The sequence below is a fragment of the Dermacentor albipictus genome, chromosome 1, assembly GCF_038994185.2.
Source record: "Dermacentor albipictus isolate Rhodes 1998 colony chromosome 1, USDA_Dalb.pri_finalv2, whole genome shotgun sequence".
NCBI lineage: Eukaryota > Metazoa > Arthropoda > Arachnida > Ixodida > Ixodidae > Dermacentor > Dermacentor albipictus.
The window spans coordinates 346,500,950-346,521,587 of record NC_091821.1 but is presented as its reverse complement, the minus strand read 5'-3'; the positions used below and the strand labels follow the sequence as shown (position 1 = coordinate 346,521,587).

The 20,638-nt window shown below is 42.5% G+C and overlaps 1 protein-coding gene across 11 annotated transcripts in view; it reads right to left on the bottom strand.

Moving 5' to 3' along the window:
* The window catches only part of Crag (DENN domain-containing protein Crag), a 112,720-nt gene extending 92,087 nt beyond the window's left edge, over positions 1–20,633 (bottom strand). For 6 of the 11 annotated variants that reach the window (XM_065452472.1, XM_065452792.1, XM_065452838.1 and 3 more), the window contains exons 1-10: positions 20,376–20,529; positions 19,382–19,507; positions 15,514–15,910; positions 11,721–11,907; positions 9,915–9,971; positions 9,044–9,113; positions 7,491–7,660; positions 2,227–2,471; positions 195–261; positions 73–128 (exon numbers count right to left, since the gene is read on the bottom strand). In XM_065452472.1, the coding sequence (XP_065308544.1) occupies positions 73–128; positions 195–261; positions 2,227–2,471; positions 7,491–7,660; positions 9,044–9,113; positions 9,915–9,971; positions 11,721–11,907; positions 15,514–15,812 (1,151 nt within the window). In that variant the 5' untranslated portion in view covers positions 15,813–15,910; positions 19,382–19,507; positions 20,376–20,529. Of the gene's footprint in view, positions 1–72; positions 129–194; positions 262–2,226; positions 2,472–7,490; positions 7,661–9,043; positions 9,114–9,914; positions 9,972–11,720; positions 11,908–15,513; positions 15,911–19,381; positions 19,508–19,628; positions 19,653–19,694; positions 19,770–20,298 lie in introns of those variants that run through there. The other 5 variants (XM_070531774.1, XM_065452580.1, XM_065452521.1 and 2 more) reach the window with 5 other exon arrangements.
* Between the last annotated feature and the right edge of the window lie 5 nt (positions 20,634–20,638).

Sequence of the window (20,638 nt, the reverse complement as noted above, 5' to 3'; positions counted from 1 at the left end):
AACATTTGGTGTCGATGCAGCACTGTTAACAAGGCAAAACTTCTGAGAAAGAGAAACGGCAAGAACCTCTACCTGAGTGGGAGCGGTGTGTCTTCCAGCTGAGACAGTGAAATATGATCGTCTTCCAGCTGAGGACAAATAAGAGCTATAAATCATCTTGTTAACAGAGGTCGGACTGTACTGATATCCCTCACCTGTATCCATATCCTTGGTCGCTGTACAGAAGGGAATGGGATGTCCAACATGAAGTGGGAGATGTACCTGTGGTAAAACAGAAGTGAACTTAAAAGAGTGCCACTTTTTTATAAGATTCTGGAAGCAGTTACAGTGGAACCTGGATATATCGATCTCGAAGGGTATTGCGAAATAGTTCGATATATCAATAATTCAATATATAAAATAAAAATTCGATACAAAGTTCTTCAGGGGGGATTTTACAGCTGTTTGTTATACACAATAATTTGTTATATCAGGGTTCGATATACCTGGGTTCGACTGTATAAGTATGAAACACTTCTTTACTTCATTGTTCACCAGCATATGTTACCTTTCATGTTTTACATATTTCCTCCTTTATTATGTCTGCAATACCAGTATGCATAAGTATTGGCGCATTACGGTGGTTACAGCAAAGACCACAAAGATCAGAGTACCGTGCATCTTTTAGGATAAGTGTGGCAGAGAGTAGGCTGACCACGAATTGCACATTGTCTCTGCTAATCTTTTTATGATAGTGGAAGGACATGGAATACCCACCAACTAAACATACATTTTAATTGTTCATGCTCATTTATCACCTTCTTTACTGTCAAACAGTGGCAATGTGGTCTTCCTTAATTTGTTTTCCTCTATTTTGCTTTTTCATCACTTGCAATTATCATATTACAGCCCAAAAAATGCTGCTACTGTAGCACTATGCTGTGGAAGTGAACCATGTACCAGTGTGAGCGAAACACCGGCGCACAGGGTCACAACATAGCTGCACAAAGTCATGTGATGCATGCCCTGCCCAATGTCTGCTACACCTGTGCACCATTTTTCTCAGCTAAATATCTGCCACAGCTAGTGAAGCAACAGCTTTTTTTTTTTTTTTCAATGCCATTAGGTTAATTGATCACATTTCTGGTTTCTGGAGAGCCTTAATGTATTTCCCTCACTTTCACTGAGTTCTTATTGAAATTCATTACTTGCAATTTGGAATGGCTTAAGCTGAACTGAAACTGAACGAAAGACAAAGACGGGACACAGCGCTGCGTCTCGTTTTTTTTTCTTTTTTTTTTCTTCGTCCATGTGCTTCTGCGCAAATGTCATACCAACTAGCCCACCAGTCTGTCCTATTGAGCTTCATGCACCTCCTAGCTTGTATTAAACTATTAGGTAATTAAATAACTTTTTAATTAAGTTAGATTAAATTGTATGGTTTAAGATTGCAAAACTGCACAGTGGGTTATGAGTGACACCTCAAAAGAGGGCTCCAGGTTAAATTTGATCCCCTAGGGATTTTTAATGTGCACCAAGAGCATGGCATACAAGCATATTTGAATTCTGCCCCATTGGATTGCTGCCACCGCAACCAGGATCAAGCCTGTGACCTCTTGCTCAGCAGCATAACACTATAGCGGATTATTTAAATTGTATATCACACAACATCACCACTTGCTAATGTGCCTTTCTCGAAACATTACACGACCACTGCTTTAGCAGCAAAGCATGCAAAAACATGGCACAGTAGTCTCTGGCAACACACCAATCTTCTGATGTAGCTATTTTGAACTTTTCTACTTAGGAATAAGCATACAAATGCTATTTATTTAGCAAGGTGTGAAACACCGCAGCCTCTCTAATGATCATACAGTTTCCTTCCAGTTTTCATCCCTTGATTCATTTCTCAGACTATCAGCTTAGCAATAATGCGAGCTAACATGGTCAAGAGCCTTTAAAAGTCAGTTCCAACAGAAATGCTTCTAAACACTATGTACAACATAGGCAAAGAGTATAACTTTGAATACCAAGTTTTAATAGACCCAGATTTCATTTATTGCATGCGTTTTGGTGTTTGGCATTTACTATAATTTCACAAGTCTCATTGGATAACAGAAACACCAAAACGGTAAGGAGCCCATTGTTGTTTTTAAAGTAAATCAGACCCCAGAGTTAAAGATTTTGCTTTCACAAATGATTTCACTTTCTGAACGTCACTTCACAGACAGCTTATAAAGCACTCACCTTTCCACTGAAACACGGGGGTTCTTGACAAAGGACAGTCGGTAAAGGAAGCGTAGGAACTTTTCAAAGGTGCGGAAGAAGGGCCAGTGTGAAAGCAAGCAGATGGATTTATTGGCTGAAAAGACCTCCTCCTCAGTTGGCTGGGGCTGGCCTGACCTGTTACTGCTACTCAGCTGGGCTCTCTGAGCATCGGTCAGCTGCTCCTCAGGAAAGCGTTCATAGAAAGTGATGGATGCTCCGTACACCTGCACACACATGCATATACAAAGGGCATGTATATAGGCAATCGTAGATAAGAAGCAGAGAGTACCACAGGTACAATAGAGCCTTCACAATCAGAGCATCTTATGAAAAGTCCTGTAATTGGCAAAGTGGCAACCATAATGCCAAAATTAAACAGTTTACATAAAATATTTACAGCTCCTTGTTGAATTGCCACAGCAAGTACCTAGACATTTTGCCTAGACCTTGTTCTCGGTCGACCACTTGACATCACTGCCTCACTGCACAAATAGATGTTCTTTAAGAAGCACCGACAAAGTTTCTTTTTCTTTTTTTCTTTTTTCCTTAATAAACAGTAGTCAGCACAGTAACTATGGTATGAAAACTCAATTCTTCAAGTAAGCAACAAATAATTATTCACATCATCTTTCACCACGACCTCTTTAAAGCAAACAGAAGTGCACTGCTGGGTCTGGCATCAAGCCGACAGCAAGTGATATAGAGTATATCAGACGCAGTGGTCACTTGCTATTACAAACCACTCAATGTGTCATTGTACACCCATCAGCCTGGTGTAATAAATGCATGCCATGCCTTGAAAGTGTTACCAAATGCCACGTACTTATGCTGAACCATGTGCACTGCCAATGCAGACTTCCGAATCTGCCTAACTTGACAAAATAAAAGGAAAGGAAAGGTGAGAGGGACACTTTTTATTCCCTAGAGAAGCAACAGCTGAAAACCATTTAGTTTAGGTCTGTTCAATGTTGAAGGTGAAGAAATAGCAATTGAAGAGGGATGGAAAAAGTGCTTTGGTGGCACAGGAAATAGAGTAATTTCTCATTATAACTAAGTCAGCGGGATGGCGAAAAAAAATTTGTTACAAGTGGTTTTTCAATATGTTACCACTTGTGCAAAGCTAAAATAGTCAAGATTTACTTGCATCACAACTGCAAGGAAGTCAAAATACAATGCATTCAGTGAAGCGAAACTTTATTTAGGTGCAAAAAAGGCAGTGAGTGTTGGCTGTTTCCAAGTTCTTATCGAGTGCGAGCAACCCCTGCTTAAATTTGAAGAAGCATTGCATGAGGCTGTGGTCGCCGCCCATGCATTCAACCTAATTTCACAGCAGGCGTAGGTATCCCACATCTGCACCATAGTTGGCACTTCACGTGGCTCTTCATCTGCCAGCTCTTCGTCCTCGTCGGGCCCACCAACAGTGTCAATTAGTATCTCCGCATCCGTCACTGGGGCGACCAGTGGAAGCAGCAGCGTCAGCCAACGCGAATGTCTCAAAGTCGCCTTCTACCTCTTGGCCAGATATTTTATAAACAGCCTCATACAGATCGCTGCAAGTCTGGTCATTGTCAGGCTGGTCATCGTCAGGGTCACTGACGACGGCACAGGCAAAGCTGGTGTGCGCAAAGCAGTTGCGACCTTCGAAGGTGCGAGTTCATTCCATGAAATGTTCAGCAAATGGGTCGCACCAAGCAAATCAATGTGCATCTCTTGCTGGCATCATATGCTGTGAGCACGCACTGCAAAAGAGCCTTGTGCTACAGCTTCTCGGTGGTCTCAATGATGCCCTGATCCATCGGTTGCAGTACCGCGGTTGTGTCTGCAGGCAAAAATTCAACAGTAATCACCTTGAGGTTGTCCATTTTCTTGTGGCTCGGACAACTGTAAATTATGAAAAGCACTTGCCGATTCTTTGCAGCGAACCGTCTATCCAGAAGGCACAAGTAGTCTTCAAAAATAGCAGCAGTCATCCATGCTCCCTTGTTACTTCTGTAGATGCATTCCTTGGGAATAGTTGCATTTCGGAAGCACCGTGGCTTCTCCACCTTCCCCAGTATCAACAAGGGCAGCTTGTCCTCACCTGTTGCATTGGCACCAGACAGCACCGTGACACACTCCTTGCTCTGTTTTCCTCCAAATGAGGATGTGCCAGTGGTAGTAAACGTGCGATTTGGTAGCATCTTGTAGAAAAATGCAGCCTCAGGTCGGTTGCAGATGTCTTCGTCTTCATACTTTTCAAGTAGAGCTTAAAGCTGATTTTGGCACCATACGTCTAAAGTGTCACGGTTCACGGCTGCACTTTTGCTAACGATCGACTTTGAGGTCGCACCGTGTTGTTTCTTGAGCCCACAAGCCAGCCATTGCTGCACTTGAAATCTTTATGGCCCATTTGGAGGGCAAGAGCTTCAGCCTCTGCAGTAAGTGCAGGTCCATGTACGGGGAGATTTGCACTCCTGGCATTCTTCAGTCACTGTAGAAGTGCACCTTTCACTTTGGGGTATCTCGAATCGCAATTCCTCTTTCTTGCTTCGCTAAGAAGCTCTTTCCAAAGCCATCCAACACAGTTTCCGTGTTTTTAAATACAGTTGATTAAGTAGACGGCGGTATGTTGAATTCCTTCGCAATGACAGTTTTCTGCCAGCCATCCTTTTCCACTTCTTTTATAAGCATAACTCCCTCCTCCAAAGTCAGACCTTTTTGCCTGGAGACTGGCGGAGCCATTTATCACGGCAGACCACAAAAGCACACGCGAGGCACACCTAACGAAGCACTCTGAATAACACACCCTCACATGGCCTGCAGCAAGGATCCAAATGCACATGCCGTCGACGCCAAAGTGACTGAATACGGTGGGCGACGCAGAAGGCAGAAGCTTCAAAATGTTATGAGGGCATCTCGCTTTCCTCGTCAGTGCGCGCTGGTCATGGCAACGGCTGAAATGGCGGGCTTAGCATCGGCTTCATGTGTAGCGGGAGAAAGGCAATCAGAGTTGTGGAGACTAAGAAGCAGGAACCGCGGAAGGGGACCTATTGGTGGAAGATTGTGTGCTCGGGAGGGCAGGCCGCAAGAGGGTAACTTTGGAGGAGCTGTGACGTCAAAACTGGCTGCGAGGAGGAAAGGAGTTGACATGAAGGCAAGCGAGAGGAGTGACTGGGGTCCAAATGACTTGCAGACTGGAGAGCGAATGAGGAGGGGAATGCAGTGGCCCCTTTTATAGGGAGGGGCGCAGAGGTCATGGAAGACTACGGGAGTATCACACTGTAAAGCGCCGCAAATGCCGTGGCTCGAGTCTGAGGTTATGTTTGTTGTGCTCAAAAAACGATTAGCCCCTCATTGTGGGTACACAGTGCAATCGTGAAAACTGAGCGGTTTTGCAGTAGGGGCTTTGCATGATCACTGGGCAATTTTTCCCCGGGGTGTGCAGCCGTGAAGTTTGCAAAATGAGTTTTTTGGCACACCGTTGTCGATGACACTGTGCTAATTCTACGGTTCAAGTGACAGTGTTCACGCGCTGTTGCGTCCGTTTTCTCTTCTTTTTAGACCGTTTGTCCAAAGTTAGATGACGCAAATCGAGCATGACCGGCTTGAGAAAATCGCCAGGGAAACACCAGCTTGCATTGACCCGCCATGTTGACAGATGGACTCGCCGCTGGCGACACTCGGATATTTTGCATTTTCAGCAAGTTATCGGTCGATTTGTACTGTCAAAGTGCAACAAAGCTAGGGGCGGCATTTTATTGCGATGCAGGCAGATTATGGCGAGCGGCGAGCAAATTTCTAGACCGGCTTCCCCAAAGTCGTCTTCCCAATTTGTTAACATAGCTCCTCACAACAAACATGGCACTTATAACCGGAAGGACACTTCTTTTGTGCTTTTCGGCATGTTTCAGTGCCAGCAGTGCTCTTTAGGGTGATAAAACTTTGCTCATCAAGCGCACCTCATGGAATGCTATGACACAAGTCTGCTCGTGGTCTTTTGGCCACTTTTCAGCATCCAACAAACCGCTGTTTTCTGGCATCGCAAAGCGTTACGAAAACTTTATTTTCGTGTATATTCTATCATGAGGGACACCAGCAATGCAACTGCGACTGAGATTAAAGATTTCCGGCACGCTACACCATGGACTCTGACAGCTTCCATTCACTCCAGAGTAAACAGTTGGGAGCACTTGGTACTTGCTTGGTACCTGTTACTAGGCAGTCATCGGTCGTGAGTTTGGTACTATTGTGGTCTTTTCTGTGCCTGCACGAGACTAATTCGTCGGCAGTATTAATTTGACACTGCATGCGCAAATGGATCACCGCCGTTTTGTGGCTGGCGATGCCTCCGCTCACCACTTCGCTTTAAGTGGGTCAAGCTCTTTGTACGCTTCGAGTAATGCGGCTTAATATGCATACGTTTGAGTCGGGACCAGAAGAATTTTCGAATAAAGATATATTTTGAGTAAAGCGATTTCGTTACGAGGCATTACTGTAGTTCAATGCATTCACTGCTTTAGGCAACATGGTGTTGCCTTATCCCCCCCTGCATCAGGCAGAAAAGTGTGTTAGTCTGCCCATAGTTTGTGACACCACCTGACCGTTGTCTGCTACTGACACTATATCAAATGCGGCCTGCTTTATGCACAATGCCAAGCTGCACTTGGGGCACATATGGAACTGGTCACATTAAAAGATGATATAATTCATCTGCTGCACATTCAAGCAGCTAAGGCTTTATCATAGTTGCAGAGTCAGCACATACCTAGTAAAACAACAGAGAAAGTGAAACACAAAAATGTAGTGGCCATATTGCTTTAACGTCAGCAAATTTACACCACCTACCTTACAATTACCTTGACAAATAGTACACAATATAATAATAATACAGATGGAAAGTGTGCCTGCCCAAAAGTTTCTTTTATCACATATGTTTTCGATGGCTTAGCCAACCAAATAGATTCGAAAGTGACATCCTGTGGGCTCAAATAATGTAACGATTCTATGCAAACGCCATTTCTTTTTACACTTCATCAGCAGTCAGAGTGATTATCGACGGGAACTGCCAGCCGTGAACAGTGGACGTTAAAAGTTGCATAGAATTGAGTGGAATGAATCGAGAGATAATATACCAGCCCGAAGCAGCCACTTGACAACAGGGACTCTGTTTGTTCAAATATGTAAAAGATGTTCTGCGCATATGCTGTCATTGTTTCTTTACAATAGAACGCAATAGGTATTACGAATGGTAATGATCCCAGTACCTTGTCTGCTGAGCCAAGGGTTAGCACAAAGGTAGAGAAGGTTGGCCTGGGCTGGCTGGCCTTCTTGGGCCAGGCCTCAACGGTGGCACCCATGGGAAGACAGAAGAGAGCCACCTGCTCGGGCAGGGGAAAGCTTGCGTAGTCTTCCCGTGGGAAGCGCTCCAGCACAGCTGAATGAAAAGTAATGAGCACCGGGACAATGAAAAAATTGAACAATCACAATGCCTGCTAGTTTCTGTGGGATAAATGAAGCTCTGGCTTTGACGCTGTTGGCTGGGCAATATTATCACACCTTTTCAACTCAGTGCAAAGAACTGCACTGCACGCAGGTCCCAACTGCACAACTCTACATAGCTTGAGCAAGTGCTCATTGAAATGCCACAAACAATCTTGAATAACTCAAACACCTTTACAAAAAGAAATTTTAAAAGTCAGTGCAATGTTCAAGATTGGGGGCTGTGAGGTGCACTTGCTGTGAAAAATAGTCATAGCGATTGCACTGAGCCTATTATGCATGACTGCCATAGTCATGTTCAGAAATCATTACTAAAAGCACAAATAGCAAAACCTTGGTGCAAGTATTTAGTGTACTGCTGACAAGTGCTTCAATGTCAGCAGAACACCCTGTTATTCACATATCAGCAAGTTCGACTATCTCTGCAACACTCTTGTGATACCTGACAGCAGCACTGCCATGAACTAGCATTAACTTGCTTGAAATCAACTAGATGTATAGTGCTATTCCCTTGTACAAGTTCCTTTCCACAAGCATTCAGCAAGTCTCATTTTTATTACTTAAGCACTCGACACAAAAAGAAAAGGGTGGGGGGAGGGCAAACATGCAAATTTGCTTATAGATTTTATCATGACTAACTTAACCCCTTATGAGTAAACTTTTTCATTATTTTTTTTTACTTGCAATAGCGTTTTATATTATATGTATCTTTACAGCCTCTTATATATATCTTACAGCCCTTTATATGTCATATATGCATCCAAGATGTACAATCACAAAATTATAATTGCTACAGCAAGTCATATTTATTGTTTGCACTGGTTGGCATCATTTTGTCTCAAGCCTCTTGTATGTCATATGCCTGACCATGCCAAAAAAAAAAACTAAAAATTTAAAGCAGGGAACAGCATAAAAAGACAGGAACAGCATAAAAAGATACAAAGCTGTGCGATAAAACTTTAGAGGTAACAGTAACCATTCACTGAGCACATGTCAGACGGCACCACAACACCACATCGTAGAAAACATAGAAACTTCACGAAGGCACCCAATATTGGTGCCTTGTAAGGCAACCAATATTACCTTCAATATGCACATGAAGTGACAACTGTTGACCAACAGCACATGAGGCAGTGACACACAATGACTTGATATCGCAAGCCTTTTCAGTTGCTTTATGCAAAGAGCTATTCGTTTTTATTTTCTTCATCAAAAAGGAGACAGCTATCTGAGCAAAGCATTTGCTGTGTGCCACTTTAGGAAGGTTGCAACTTTAGAGGGAAGAGACAAAGTGATTACAAGAAAACAGGTGGCTTACCTGGCTCGTAGCAAATGAGACTAGGCCTGTTCATGGACTTTTTGTAACAAAGATAAACATCTGAGCCAACCTGCAAATGTGAGAATGTAACCCTATTAATAGAATGTATTGACAACCTTTCTGTTTTGTCTTATTCTAACTTGAACTGTGAGCCTTTGTGAAAACCGGGAAGACCAATGAGGCTGTGGTAGTTGGGTACACAACTACTCAATTTCAGTGGCTCTCAGGGTACACAGGTTACAACAATTTGAACTATCATAAGTAATGTTACCCTGGAAGTCACAGCAGCTATTATCATCACAATTCATCCTCTTCTTAACTTTCCACGATCAGAATTTCTGCAAGAAGTGTCATAAATGAGTCCAGCTTGTTCACACAAACTTCTGCAGCTAATGCATGTCAATAATATGATGGCCTTGTGCAATACCTTCAATTGTTTCCACAAGCTACATCCTTTGACACCAAACAGAAATACATGGTGAACCATGGCAAATTAGTAGCAAATTCAAGCTTTCCTGTGCCCATTTGTGAAATTTCGCTAACATGCAAGGTGTGGTCCCCAGTTTTATGTCTCCAAATAGATAATGTACAAGCAACTTTCTTCCTATGGAAGTTCCTGTTTTTTTTTTCCATCTATGATATGCAGAAGTTGCTATTAAGGTCACGAACATTTGTACATGTTGCAGTTTTAGCATTAGTGATGAAATGAATTTCTTTTTTTCTTTTTTTTTCTCCCCAGTATCATACATGTACTCTTATAATTGTGTAATAACGCCATTCAAAGTAAGTATGTTTGAACTTCATAATTTCGCTGGTGCTCAAAGATTTAGGTATGAAAAGAACTGAGCATTAAGAAACCTGACGCACTCACCATGCCTTTATTGAGATTGCGGTCAATCTTGCAGTATGCATGAGGTGGCGTCTCACCCTAAAATTAAAGAAGGAAGACATTGCCTGCTTTGTAACCAGAAAATATCAGTGCTGTACTTTCAATATTGGCCAGCATCTGCTGAAGAATTGCAGTACAACAAACATATATTAGGGCACACTTTTCCTGAAATGAAATGTGTGATACAAGAACTTTGATTGTACATTCCTTTAATTGCAATGTTGTCCCATACACCTGCCCACTTCATAGGCCAATTTCTTTTTCCCACAAAAGTGTCTGAGCTTGATTCTGAAAGAGCAACTTTGTTTGCTAAGCTCAAATACTTTCTATCTTTCTTTTAATGCACAACAAATGTTGCTCTACACAATTTCTGCACATCGTAACCACATTTTACAAGAGTGCTTTTCCTTGTTGCTATCAAACATTAAGAGGTATATACATATGTATACCAGCATTTGACAAAACACAAGCAATCATTGTGTGAATGCTTTCGTGAGCTGTTAGAAAATACTTTCAATTACGTGAGGGTTCTCCCTAGGTATTTTGAGGGGTGGATATCTCGCGACCAAAGGGAAAGGCGGGGTTACAGCGCAATGAATCCATTCTGTCTCCTATTATCTTTATTTACCAATACGACCATTTTGTCATTCTTAATTGTAAGTTCACCAATTTTGCATTTTGGCCGCATTAATGAAACTAACACAAGTTAAATTACCAGAAAAAGTAAATGATGCAATATACAGGCAACTTCAGCAAAAAGAAAACTTGCCTTACCTAAGGGGTACCGTTACCGTGTGTGAGCTAATTCCTCTCTTCTACTAAACTACATAAAGCGCTAACAAGGCTTTGGACAGTAATCTACTGGTCAAGAAATAATTCACTACCTTTGCAGCAAGAAAATGCTTTCTTCTGCCCTGGTCTGTGTCTGCCTAATCTCATCAAATTGCTCTAATATGTAGAGCATTAATTATCAAGCTTGAAACATAGATCACCAATCCTGTTAACTTTTTTGGACAATGTCACCTGGTTGTACGCCAAAATGCTCAATGTATATGAAAAGTCGCTAAGTGACAATGATGATGACTTGCTCATTAATTTTGTATCTTAAATTTTTTTTTGTTCTTACATGTCTTCCTTATTTTTTTTTAAATGTGGCTTTAAGTTACTCACTGTGGTGGCAAGCAAGTTAACAGTCAGAATGTGAAAAGGCAACATTTTCTAAAGCAATATCAGGTTTCTTAAAATCAGGTTTTCTAAAACAATACGAGATTTCAAGATTTTGCTCTGTCTAGAAAAGCAGCTTTCATGCAACCAAATGGCTCACTAATAAGATTTTTGGTAAGCCTTTTGAAGAAGTGACAAATGGAGGCACATGTATTCCGCCTTTAGGATAAAATCAAGGCGAAGCACTGAACTTAGCCAAAGTGCCTTGAGGAATTCTACCAAGCAATTTATGGGCTATCCACATAGTGTGTCATTTTACATAACACAAGTGACTTAGTGAACTATAGGACATAAAATCATTTTATTGGAAACACAATATTCACATGGCCGCCTCCACCAGCGCAATGCAGAAATCTCGCATTTTACAAAAGTCGACAGTTGGCTTTTTTGCTGGTCCAAGAAGCAGTCATTCAGACAATGCCACAAGAAACATTAAGTGGACCACAAAAAACTCACTCAAAATGTTGGTAACACTCCACGAAGACAAAGTTGTCATTCAGGTCACTGATAACTTTCTCAATTTAGCAATTTCCTTGCTAAGTTAGCAAAACAGGAAGTGCTTACCTTATTAGCGAGAATGATACAGAGGTCAGTGACAACCAACTGATTGCACGGGGCATTTTCAGAAGCCCTGCGAAAAGTGAGGAATGTTCGAGAGCCACTGTTGTTGACATTGGCCGGCCGCCCATAAGGTGTCTTCTTGAGAATCTCGCTGTCAGCCATGACACGCTGCTTGTTTTCGTACAGAACCCTGCTCCAAAACATAGAAAAGAAAAGAGAAAACAAATGATGCTAAGAGAGAAATAGAAGAAGGAGCAATACATAAAATTCCCACCCCAGTTACACAGGGCACTTTCGATTGCGGTCAAGCCAGATCGGGATTGAACTGCTCGATCACAAATGGCTCCTTTGCACAACCTGCGAAAGGGAACAAATCGTGGTAGGCAAAGTCGGTCATGGGCTCGATTGTGACTGTAATTGCCTCATGTGACAGGGGTATTACATGCAAGCCCACCAATCTGGTTTCTTAAGGATGCTGCTGTGACTGCTACCATATGCTGCTGTAGCCTGCTCTACTATTATCCGCCGTGTTGGCTTAGTGGCTATGGTGTCCTGCTACAAAGCATGAGATTACAGGTTGAACTGTTAGCCACCACGGCCATTATCCGATGGAGGCAGAATGCAAAAATGCTTGTGCATTTAGATTTAAGGCTAAACCCCATTGACGCGATTTTGTGCGCGACAGCGACGAGCGACGGGTTCGCGCGACGGATCGGGCCGTCGCTTGAACAGATCGCTCGGTCTTGTCGCGCGATCGCTCGGTTTTGCAAATCTAGAATTCGTCGCTCGTCGCCCGGAAGTGCTATGAGCGACTAGCCAATAGCGCAAAGCCGGAACTGGATGTACATAACTTCAGTACTTCTGATTGTCGCACGGAACGAGCAAACGATTGAATTTTTATACGTGCAAGGATAAGAACCTACTGCAAGACTTTCAGAAATATTTTATGCTGCTTTTTACAGTAAAATACATCAACTTAAGTTAATAAAGCACGCGTCACGCTAGTTTCGGCGCCTATATTGCTGCCCTCATACCGGCAACGCTGGGGAGACGTCGCTCGAAGTCGTCGCTCGCATGGGGTGCAACTTGTAGGCGACGAGCGAACGCGACAGCCATCTCCATCGCGTCGCTTGTCGCTGTCGCGTGCAAGATCGCTTGCATGGGGTTTATACTTTAGGCACACGTTAAAGAATCCCACGTGGCTGAAATTGATCGGGAGCCCTTTTGCTACAGCATGTTGCATAGCCTATGGGACATCAAACCACATAATTTACATTCAGATTTCACTTTGCTATCCTATTACCATTGTCACGCACAATCATTGTTGACCCTCACTTGCAAAATTTGAAATGGAAAAGAAAGACTAGTGTTAACATCTAATATTGCAGCTCGCAGACGATGACTGCAGGCACACATAAATAATAGCAACCTGCTTACTCTTGGCAAATTAACCAGCTGCTAAAAATACTGTCCAAGGCATACTTTGAAGACGATATTCCATGAAAAGGCTGCAAGGATGAAAAAATGTAGAATCCACAAGATGCATTTAGATCAAAAAGCTTAGCAAGTAATAAACAACTACTGCTGTGGAACCACTTTAATTAAATGGGAAATTAATATCTGGCCCTCCACTCAAGTGTATGAATGCCTGTGAGATGCGACCTCTGAGCTGACTTCTAGTATCTGTAGCATATAAAAGAAAATGTCAACTTCTACAGAATGTTCATAGTAGGTCATTTATTTATTTATTGGCCTCACAGAACCAATGGCCTTACGGAACGCTTCAACTGTACGCTCGGCGACATGCTTGCCATCTACATCGCCTCCGACCACACAAATTGGGATGTCATTCTGCCCTTCGTGACCTACGTGTACAGCACTGCTACTCAGAGCACCATCGGCTGTTCACCCTTTTTCTTACTGCATGGTCGTCACCCGTCGCACACCATCGACACTATTCTACCATACTGGCTGGATACATCTGAATGTACACCTATTTCTGCCATAGCAAGACATGCTGAAGAGTGCCACGATCTCACTAAGGCCTTTATCTCCAATGAGCAAGAGCACCAGAAGAACACTCGCAATAGCACCACTTCTGCACCCACCTTCCTTCCTGGAACACTTGTGTGGTCCTTCTGCTACACCTAGTCTCTCTTCAAAACTACTACCCAAGTGTGAAAGGCCCTACAAAGTCGTCGAACGCGCATCCCCAGTCAATTAGGAGATTGAACCCATTGAACCGTCTTCGGACATGCGCCGTCGTGTACGAGACATTGTGAATGCCAACCGCGTCAAGACCTACTATGACCCACTCAGTGACAAGCTGTTAGGTCACCGGGTGGCTCCCTTTTCGTTCTTGGGAGTAATTGGAGAGGGGGATTGGAACAGTATAGCGGGTTGTCCTCTCCAGTGCTTTCTAGTGGGTCATTCCCTTCAGCACTCTTGCTCGGGAAATGCTGCTCATGCTGGGAGTCCCTGCCCTGCTCTAATGGTCGGTGGCTAATAAACTCCTTTACAACTTTATTTATTTATTTATTTATTTATTTATTTATTTATTTATTTATGCTCCTCAAGCATTTTACAAAGATAACATAAAACCAGAAAGTTTCACAAAATTGAAGCACCAAGTTTACTACTTGGCAACAAAATTACATTGCAGCTACATAAAGTGCATCTGAAAGAGCAGGTAACATTCACTAAATCTGCACATTAGCTCAGAGTTTGTATGAAAAGAGTACGGAAAGAGGAAAAGTTAGGAAGGTTATGTAATGCAGACAAAACAGATAACCAGTCGTCCTAGAGTCACATAAAAGGTGCCAAGGGAAGTGAAATGCACTTGAGGGCAACAGAAAATTGGATAGAACAGAGAGACTACGAAGTTTGTGGGCACTGAGAGGGTTCAGTTGATGCAGGACAAGGGCAGTTGAGGTTTTTTAGGAGAAGCTTTTGTCAAGCAGGGGGCATATATATATATAGCCTGCTGGTAATTATGATCATTCACATACATGGTTGTCCAGTGTTAGGCTACATTCACACTTGGAAAGCGGCAAGCAGGCAGAGAACCTTTTCCGCGCACGTCCAAGAGATTCACATTTGTTTCACCACTGCCACTCTCGCCCACATCCATCTAGTCTGCATATGTTTATCTGCGTGGTGGCGCTGTTCATCGCACCATTTCAAACAGTATGTTCATTCATTGACCCATCAGCTGTTAAAAGTTATCACTTCGCACAACTGCGCGGGTCATCTTTAACTTTCATCTACCATGGAAAAGGAAGAATAGCTTTGGTACATTTACTTAGTAGTTCTTCCTAAAAATGGACAATGAACAATAGAAGATGTTAAATTTTACAACCAGATGTTTACATGCTAATGCAGCTTCCAGTGAAGCAGAACGGCTTTTCAATTTGCCATGACGAAAAAAATCGGTCCGAGACCGATCAGGCTCGCCGCCTGGTTTTCTGCCAGTTTTGCCGCTTAGACAGGTGTATTTTGTGAAGTTCTTGCCGCTTCCTCCTGCTCCGAGACCAAGTGTGAACATAACCTTAGAGGAACGCGTTATTAATATTCAAGTATGCACAATAGCTGCAATTTTAAATTAGGCCTGCAGGACAAACCTTCATTAGTAGTTATCTGCATTAAGTGTCTTTTCAGCCACTTTGTTTCAATAACATTGATAAAATGTTGGCGTATTATATTAAACACTCTATAGGTGCCCTTTCCCCTTTCCCACCCTTCCCACCTCCACCAAGAGTGAATGACCCAGTACACAAGGAAGAAGGCAACAACTCACCCGATGTCCACAAGTGGAGGTTTGTCCCTGCCCCGGCGGTAGCAGAGGTATATGCTGGGACTCCTTAGGCTTCCGTGGTTTAGGTCAGCTGGGAAGCCCAACGGCGTCTGCTCGATGCATTCAAATCCGGGTGGTGGCGTCTCACCCTCAGTGCGCACAATCACAGCAATGTCCGTCACGGGCATAGACCCAAAGCTGGCCCCTGAGGGCTGCATCGCCACGCAGTCCTCTTCCAGGGGCCGTGGGTTGGCAGGCAGCCCGGCCACTACAAAGTAGTCTGCCACACGCTTCTCCTCCATGGTGCTGTGCAGCCTCGCCTCTGTGTGCTACGACTTCAGGTGGCAGGCAGCAAGCTGCGCAAAGTCTCACTCCTCCTTTCTTGCAATGATGTCATTTCCTGATGACAAAATGTTTGTGATTTCAATGGTGAGCAATGATTCCATATCACTTTTTCCACAAAGCATAAATAAAACAAAGACCTCTGGAAAGAATGAGCAAGAGATCCACAATTCAGCCATCTATAGGAACAGACAAAAACGGCGTGAGGTTTCATAGAGCTACAGCTAAATTTATTCTTCACCTATAGACTCTTCTTAAATTCCACTGACATGTACCATATGGAGCAAGCTTTGAATGAAGGGCAGAGATGGTCTCTCAAATGTGCCCTCACAAGCACTTATGTAGAGGAAAGGAACACAAAAGCACACCATTGCAAATGCACAAGACAGGTTGCTTTTTGTTGGGAAACTAGGCCCCCCTGTGATATAATTTTCAATTTTCTGCAATCCTGCATGTTGTAAATTTCTAATCCTTCCTTTTCGTGCACTTGATCTTGTGCAGCTGATGTAACCCACCATTCTGGACTGGCTTTTTCTGATTATTCATGCAGATTGGGTGTTACACAAGACAGTGACAAATTGCAAAAAGAAATAAAACTGGAATGAAATTCTGGTTACAGATGCCCTTCAGGCATGTACAGGCACAGACAACACCTGAAATGGACGAATTGTGAGACTGGCTAGAAGGTTTGATGTTCATTCATAATGCTTTATGTATTAAAATAGTTACCCTAAATGGTTTGCTCCAGAGGAACTGCAGCATGACATTGTGGGAAGTTTGTGCAATAAATCTTAAATTACAAATATTTGCAAAAATACAACCCAAGTCACAGAGCGAAAACATAACTGCTGGTAATGTATAGATGGGGAAACTGTTATAAGCACCAGAAATAAACACCATTACTTGTCACTTTTCAAAATCAATTGTCCTCTTCTGAAATATGCATGTTCACTAAAGACTGTGTGCTTTGGTTACCTACACTGCCCACCATCATAGGCAGCAATAACACAATGCCTGATTACAAACACCACCGTTTATCATTTCAAGGGTTCCATCACACAACTTATTGCACTATATTATGACAGCTATAGATGATTTTCACAAGCAAAGCATGCACAGATCAAATGAAGTCTTATCAATAGTTGAACGTTATGACTCTGATAAACCAGTTAAGAGCCTGTCATGGCCATCCTCTGAAGTGGATTCCTGCTCACTATGGCATGTGAGGGCAGCACAGAGAGCTTGCATATTCATTTGCATCAAATTTTCAACATTTTCTCTAACTGTTATTTATAAATCACCTTTTATGGTCTGCAGGATACCATATTGTGACCAAAAACATTAATACAGCCAATTTTTCTTTATGTAGCTGAAGAATGGTGCTTCAGGATAAGCAGAGCCTGAAGCCCTTTTAAATTATTCACTCCTGTCCAAACTTACCTCAATGTAACAGTTACAACCACATCTGAGATATGATGAAAAGATGAGAGTTTCGCTCACACATTTATCTAAAGAGTAAAGCTAGTCACCATCACACCAAAAAGTCGTCTATATAGCTAGACAGATTCTCCAACTTGAAACAGTGAAATCAGCTGGCACTGTGATGCAGGCCTCTGGTTAAAGGGTCTTATTATGTGCAAAAAAACTTCTATCTGACACATCAATGCACTCACATCTGCCACACGCTCTACCAGGCATCAATATCTGCTAACTTGTAACAGCCTTGTGCCATAACCAATAATACAGCTGGGGTTCGTATGTGATTAAAGGGACACTATAAAGTCATTTAAGTGATGGATTACTTTTTTACTAGTAAAGAAAATGATGGCTCAACATCTACTTCTTAAATTGCGCAACAAAATCAAAGCACCAATGATGCCACCATAACGTCTCTTATTTAGCAATGACTTTCATGCATTACAGTTATTTTCGAGCAAGAGACGCCCACAAATTTGCCAGACTGAATTGTTGTTTATCCAAATGTAACTTAATCCTTTCTTTTTTTATTGGTAAAGAAGTGATTACCTTCTAGGACGTGTTCTTAAAATGCTTGAAACACAGAGAGCTGGTATCAAAATCTTTAAAATCTTCACATACTGTTTCTTCCTGCTTTAAGCTTTTGCATTCTTTCTGGCATATAAAAGATGTGCTCATAACAGTGACCAATCTGTAGTTTCATAAATGTAATTTAAAGATCTAGTTCAGCCCAATGTTTTTCGCGACTGTCCCATAACATTCCTGGTAGTGATCAACGATAGGAACAAGCGCTATACCTCTTGTTGACAGCCGTGCCCTACAGGTGTACTATGTGTGGTCGTAGCTCAGGCTTTGCATCTATTACAATGTGCTAGTACAATGTCTTAATCCATGACTTAGAACTGACTAGACAATCTTTCTTTTTTTTTTCAGTAACAAAGCCTGTTGTGGGAAAAGGAAAAGAAGAAAACTACACAGAATGTGTTTCTCAAGTAAAAACTAACTTAATTAAACGCATAATAACATGCAAAAGTAATGAACTCCTCCTCCCCCTGTCCTCTGGTTCTGACCTCCATTTTCGCATCAGCCAGGAAAGATGTCATCATTGTTTCTAGTTAAGGACTTCTTCAAACATACGAGTACACCTTAAACTAGAATGACTGGCAACTGTCCTGTCATGTGACGTCCAGTTGCGGTTTTTAGAAATGCTGAGCTTCTGCTACTTTTGCTAACGGCAGTACATGTCAAAGCTTGCACGCCGCTCACCAAGCAGTAGCAACATCAAAGTGGGCGATTTGCTGTAATGACTTTAAAACTGAAGGAAAAAAATTATAAAGATAGCACGAGACAAATATGAACAACATCCAGCTGTTTAAAGCTGCTGTCATCTGTCACGATAGTACACGCAAACAAGCAGCACGCAAGGCCCTACTTCAACTTCCATTTCTACATGCATATGTATTGCCCTCAAACCATCCACAACACCGCAAAATTAATGCTGAACATTACCCCTACTGCGTGGCAGAAACTGAAGGGTTTTCTTACAACAGTGACCACACCCACTTGTTATCTTAATATGCCATTTCTTTAATCACTCTTTCCGTGCTTCTGTACAAGTTCTGTAATGGTGCATCACACGAAGTAATATATGTCAAATGATGGTGCTAGTAGAACAGAAATGCAAGCAAAAGATTCATCAGTGTGCGAATCCTCCAAGAGAACTAGATGCCATTTTTTATAGCTGCAAAACACTTCCCTGTCCCATGTGTTTCAACTCACTAGTGATATTTAATATTTCACAAACCATTAATGTTTGTAATTGATAATTAAGTATATTAACATAAAATTCGGAATTCCTTACACCGTATTCTTTTTTTTAGAAAGAGGATAGTTAAGCCAGTACATAAATATCAATGCTAATTCACAGCACTATTTGGATCATGACAGTCTTCATGAATCCTTCAGAAAAATTTGGTTGAACAGCACGCATTTGACATATACTACACATTCACAGCCACGTGGGTTTATAATTAGTAAAACTAAGTATGCTCACAAATGAAGCGCTCCTCTGTTTTCCGCATTACAAATATCCAGCAGGTTAGGTTTCTCTCGCAGAGGCATCTTGTCGTTCATTCAGGGAACCTCCATGCTGACTTTTAGACGGCGATCCAGGCGATCCCTGCACAAGTTTTGAAAGCAGGCTTCAAGCGCTGAACCGGTTCACCTCACTTGGTCGAGACTACTTGTGAATCGTATCAAAAGCAAGGATGCGCTTGTTCAAAACATGATCGATACCCCACCTTTATCTCTAAAGAATGCCCGCAATATCTACGCGCATGGCGACAACAGGCGCGTTTTGTACGTACGTCAGCCGCGTCGGTGAAGCAAGAGATGGGCGAGTACCACACCTCGCAAATACGGCGGTACGCAAAGCGGCAGCTAACTCGCGTTGCTCAAAACACGCGGTAGATAGCAAAAGCTAAACCACGCCATTAACATGTTGTGGAAATTGCATTTAAGCAGTCCCCTAAAAATAAGTTAAGTCAAAACTAAAGGTAAGCACTAAATTTAGGCAATTAAATGCGCGAATAGTTCATTATAAGCTCACAAGTGACCATCGGGCGCGTACTTTCGTTACGCTAGAAGAGCGAAAACCAGAGTCCCTAAACTTGTAGTGTACACGCACTTGTACAGAAGCTTTTTTGAGAGAACGAAACACAATTAATCGGCCAGTCGAAGATCAAAATATAGCAGTGCGACACACGCTGCTCCTTGTATGACATCGCTGTTGACAAATATTGTGGCCGTGCAGTGACCCTTTGAATCGGACTGGCGATGTAGTGTATGAGCTGGACTGTCATCTAATCACTTTAGCACTTAGATTAAGGTCTCATTGTAAAGGTGATGTACGCGAATGTCATTCTTGCGTTGGTACAAACGCCGAAAATAAGCCTCGCTTTTCTCGCTTACTTGTGTTTGCATGTTTATCCGCATCTCACGGGCACGACGCAAGAGCACATCTAAGAGGCCATAAAGAGAGGTTGTACCTCATAAGGTCACCGAAGACAGTTTTGCGGTTATATATGGTGCTTTCACTCTGATTTTTTTTATACACACAGGATCTCACGAGTATCACCGCACAGGGCATGAGTCATTCAAAAATCACCTTGGGCACACATGCCTGCCATGTTTGTTGAGTTCCGTTGTCTTCAAAGGTTTCCGGTTTTCGGCTTCGGCTACTAATCACACGCAGTCCGTTGGCGCTGCTTGACGGGCTTGACTTCGTGCCACCGCATGCCACCGCAGCCAC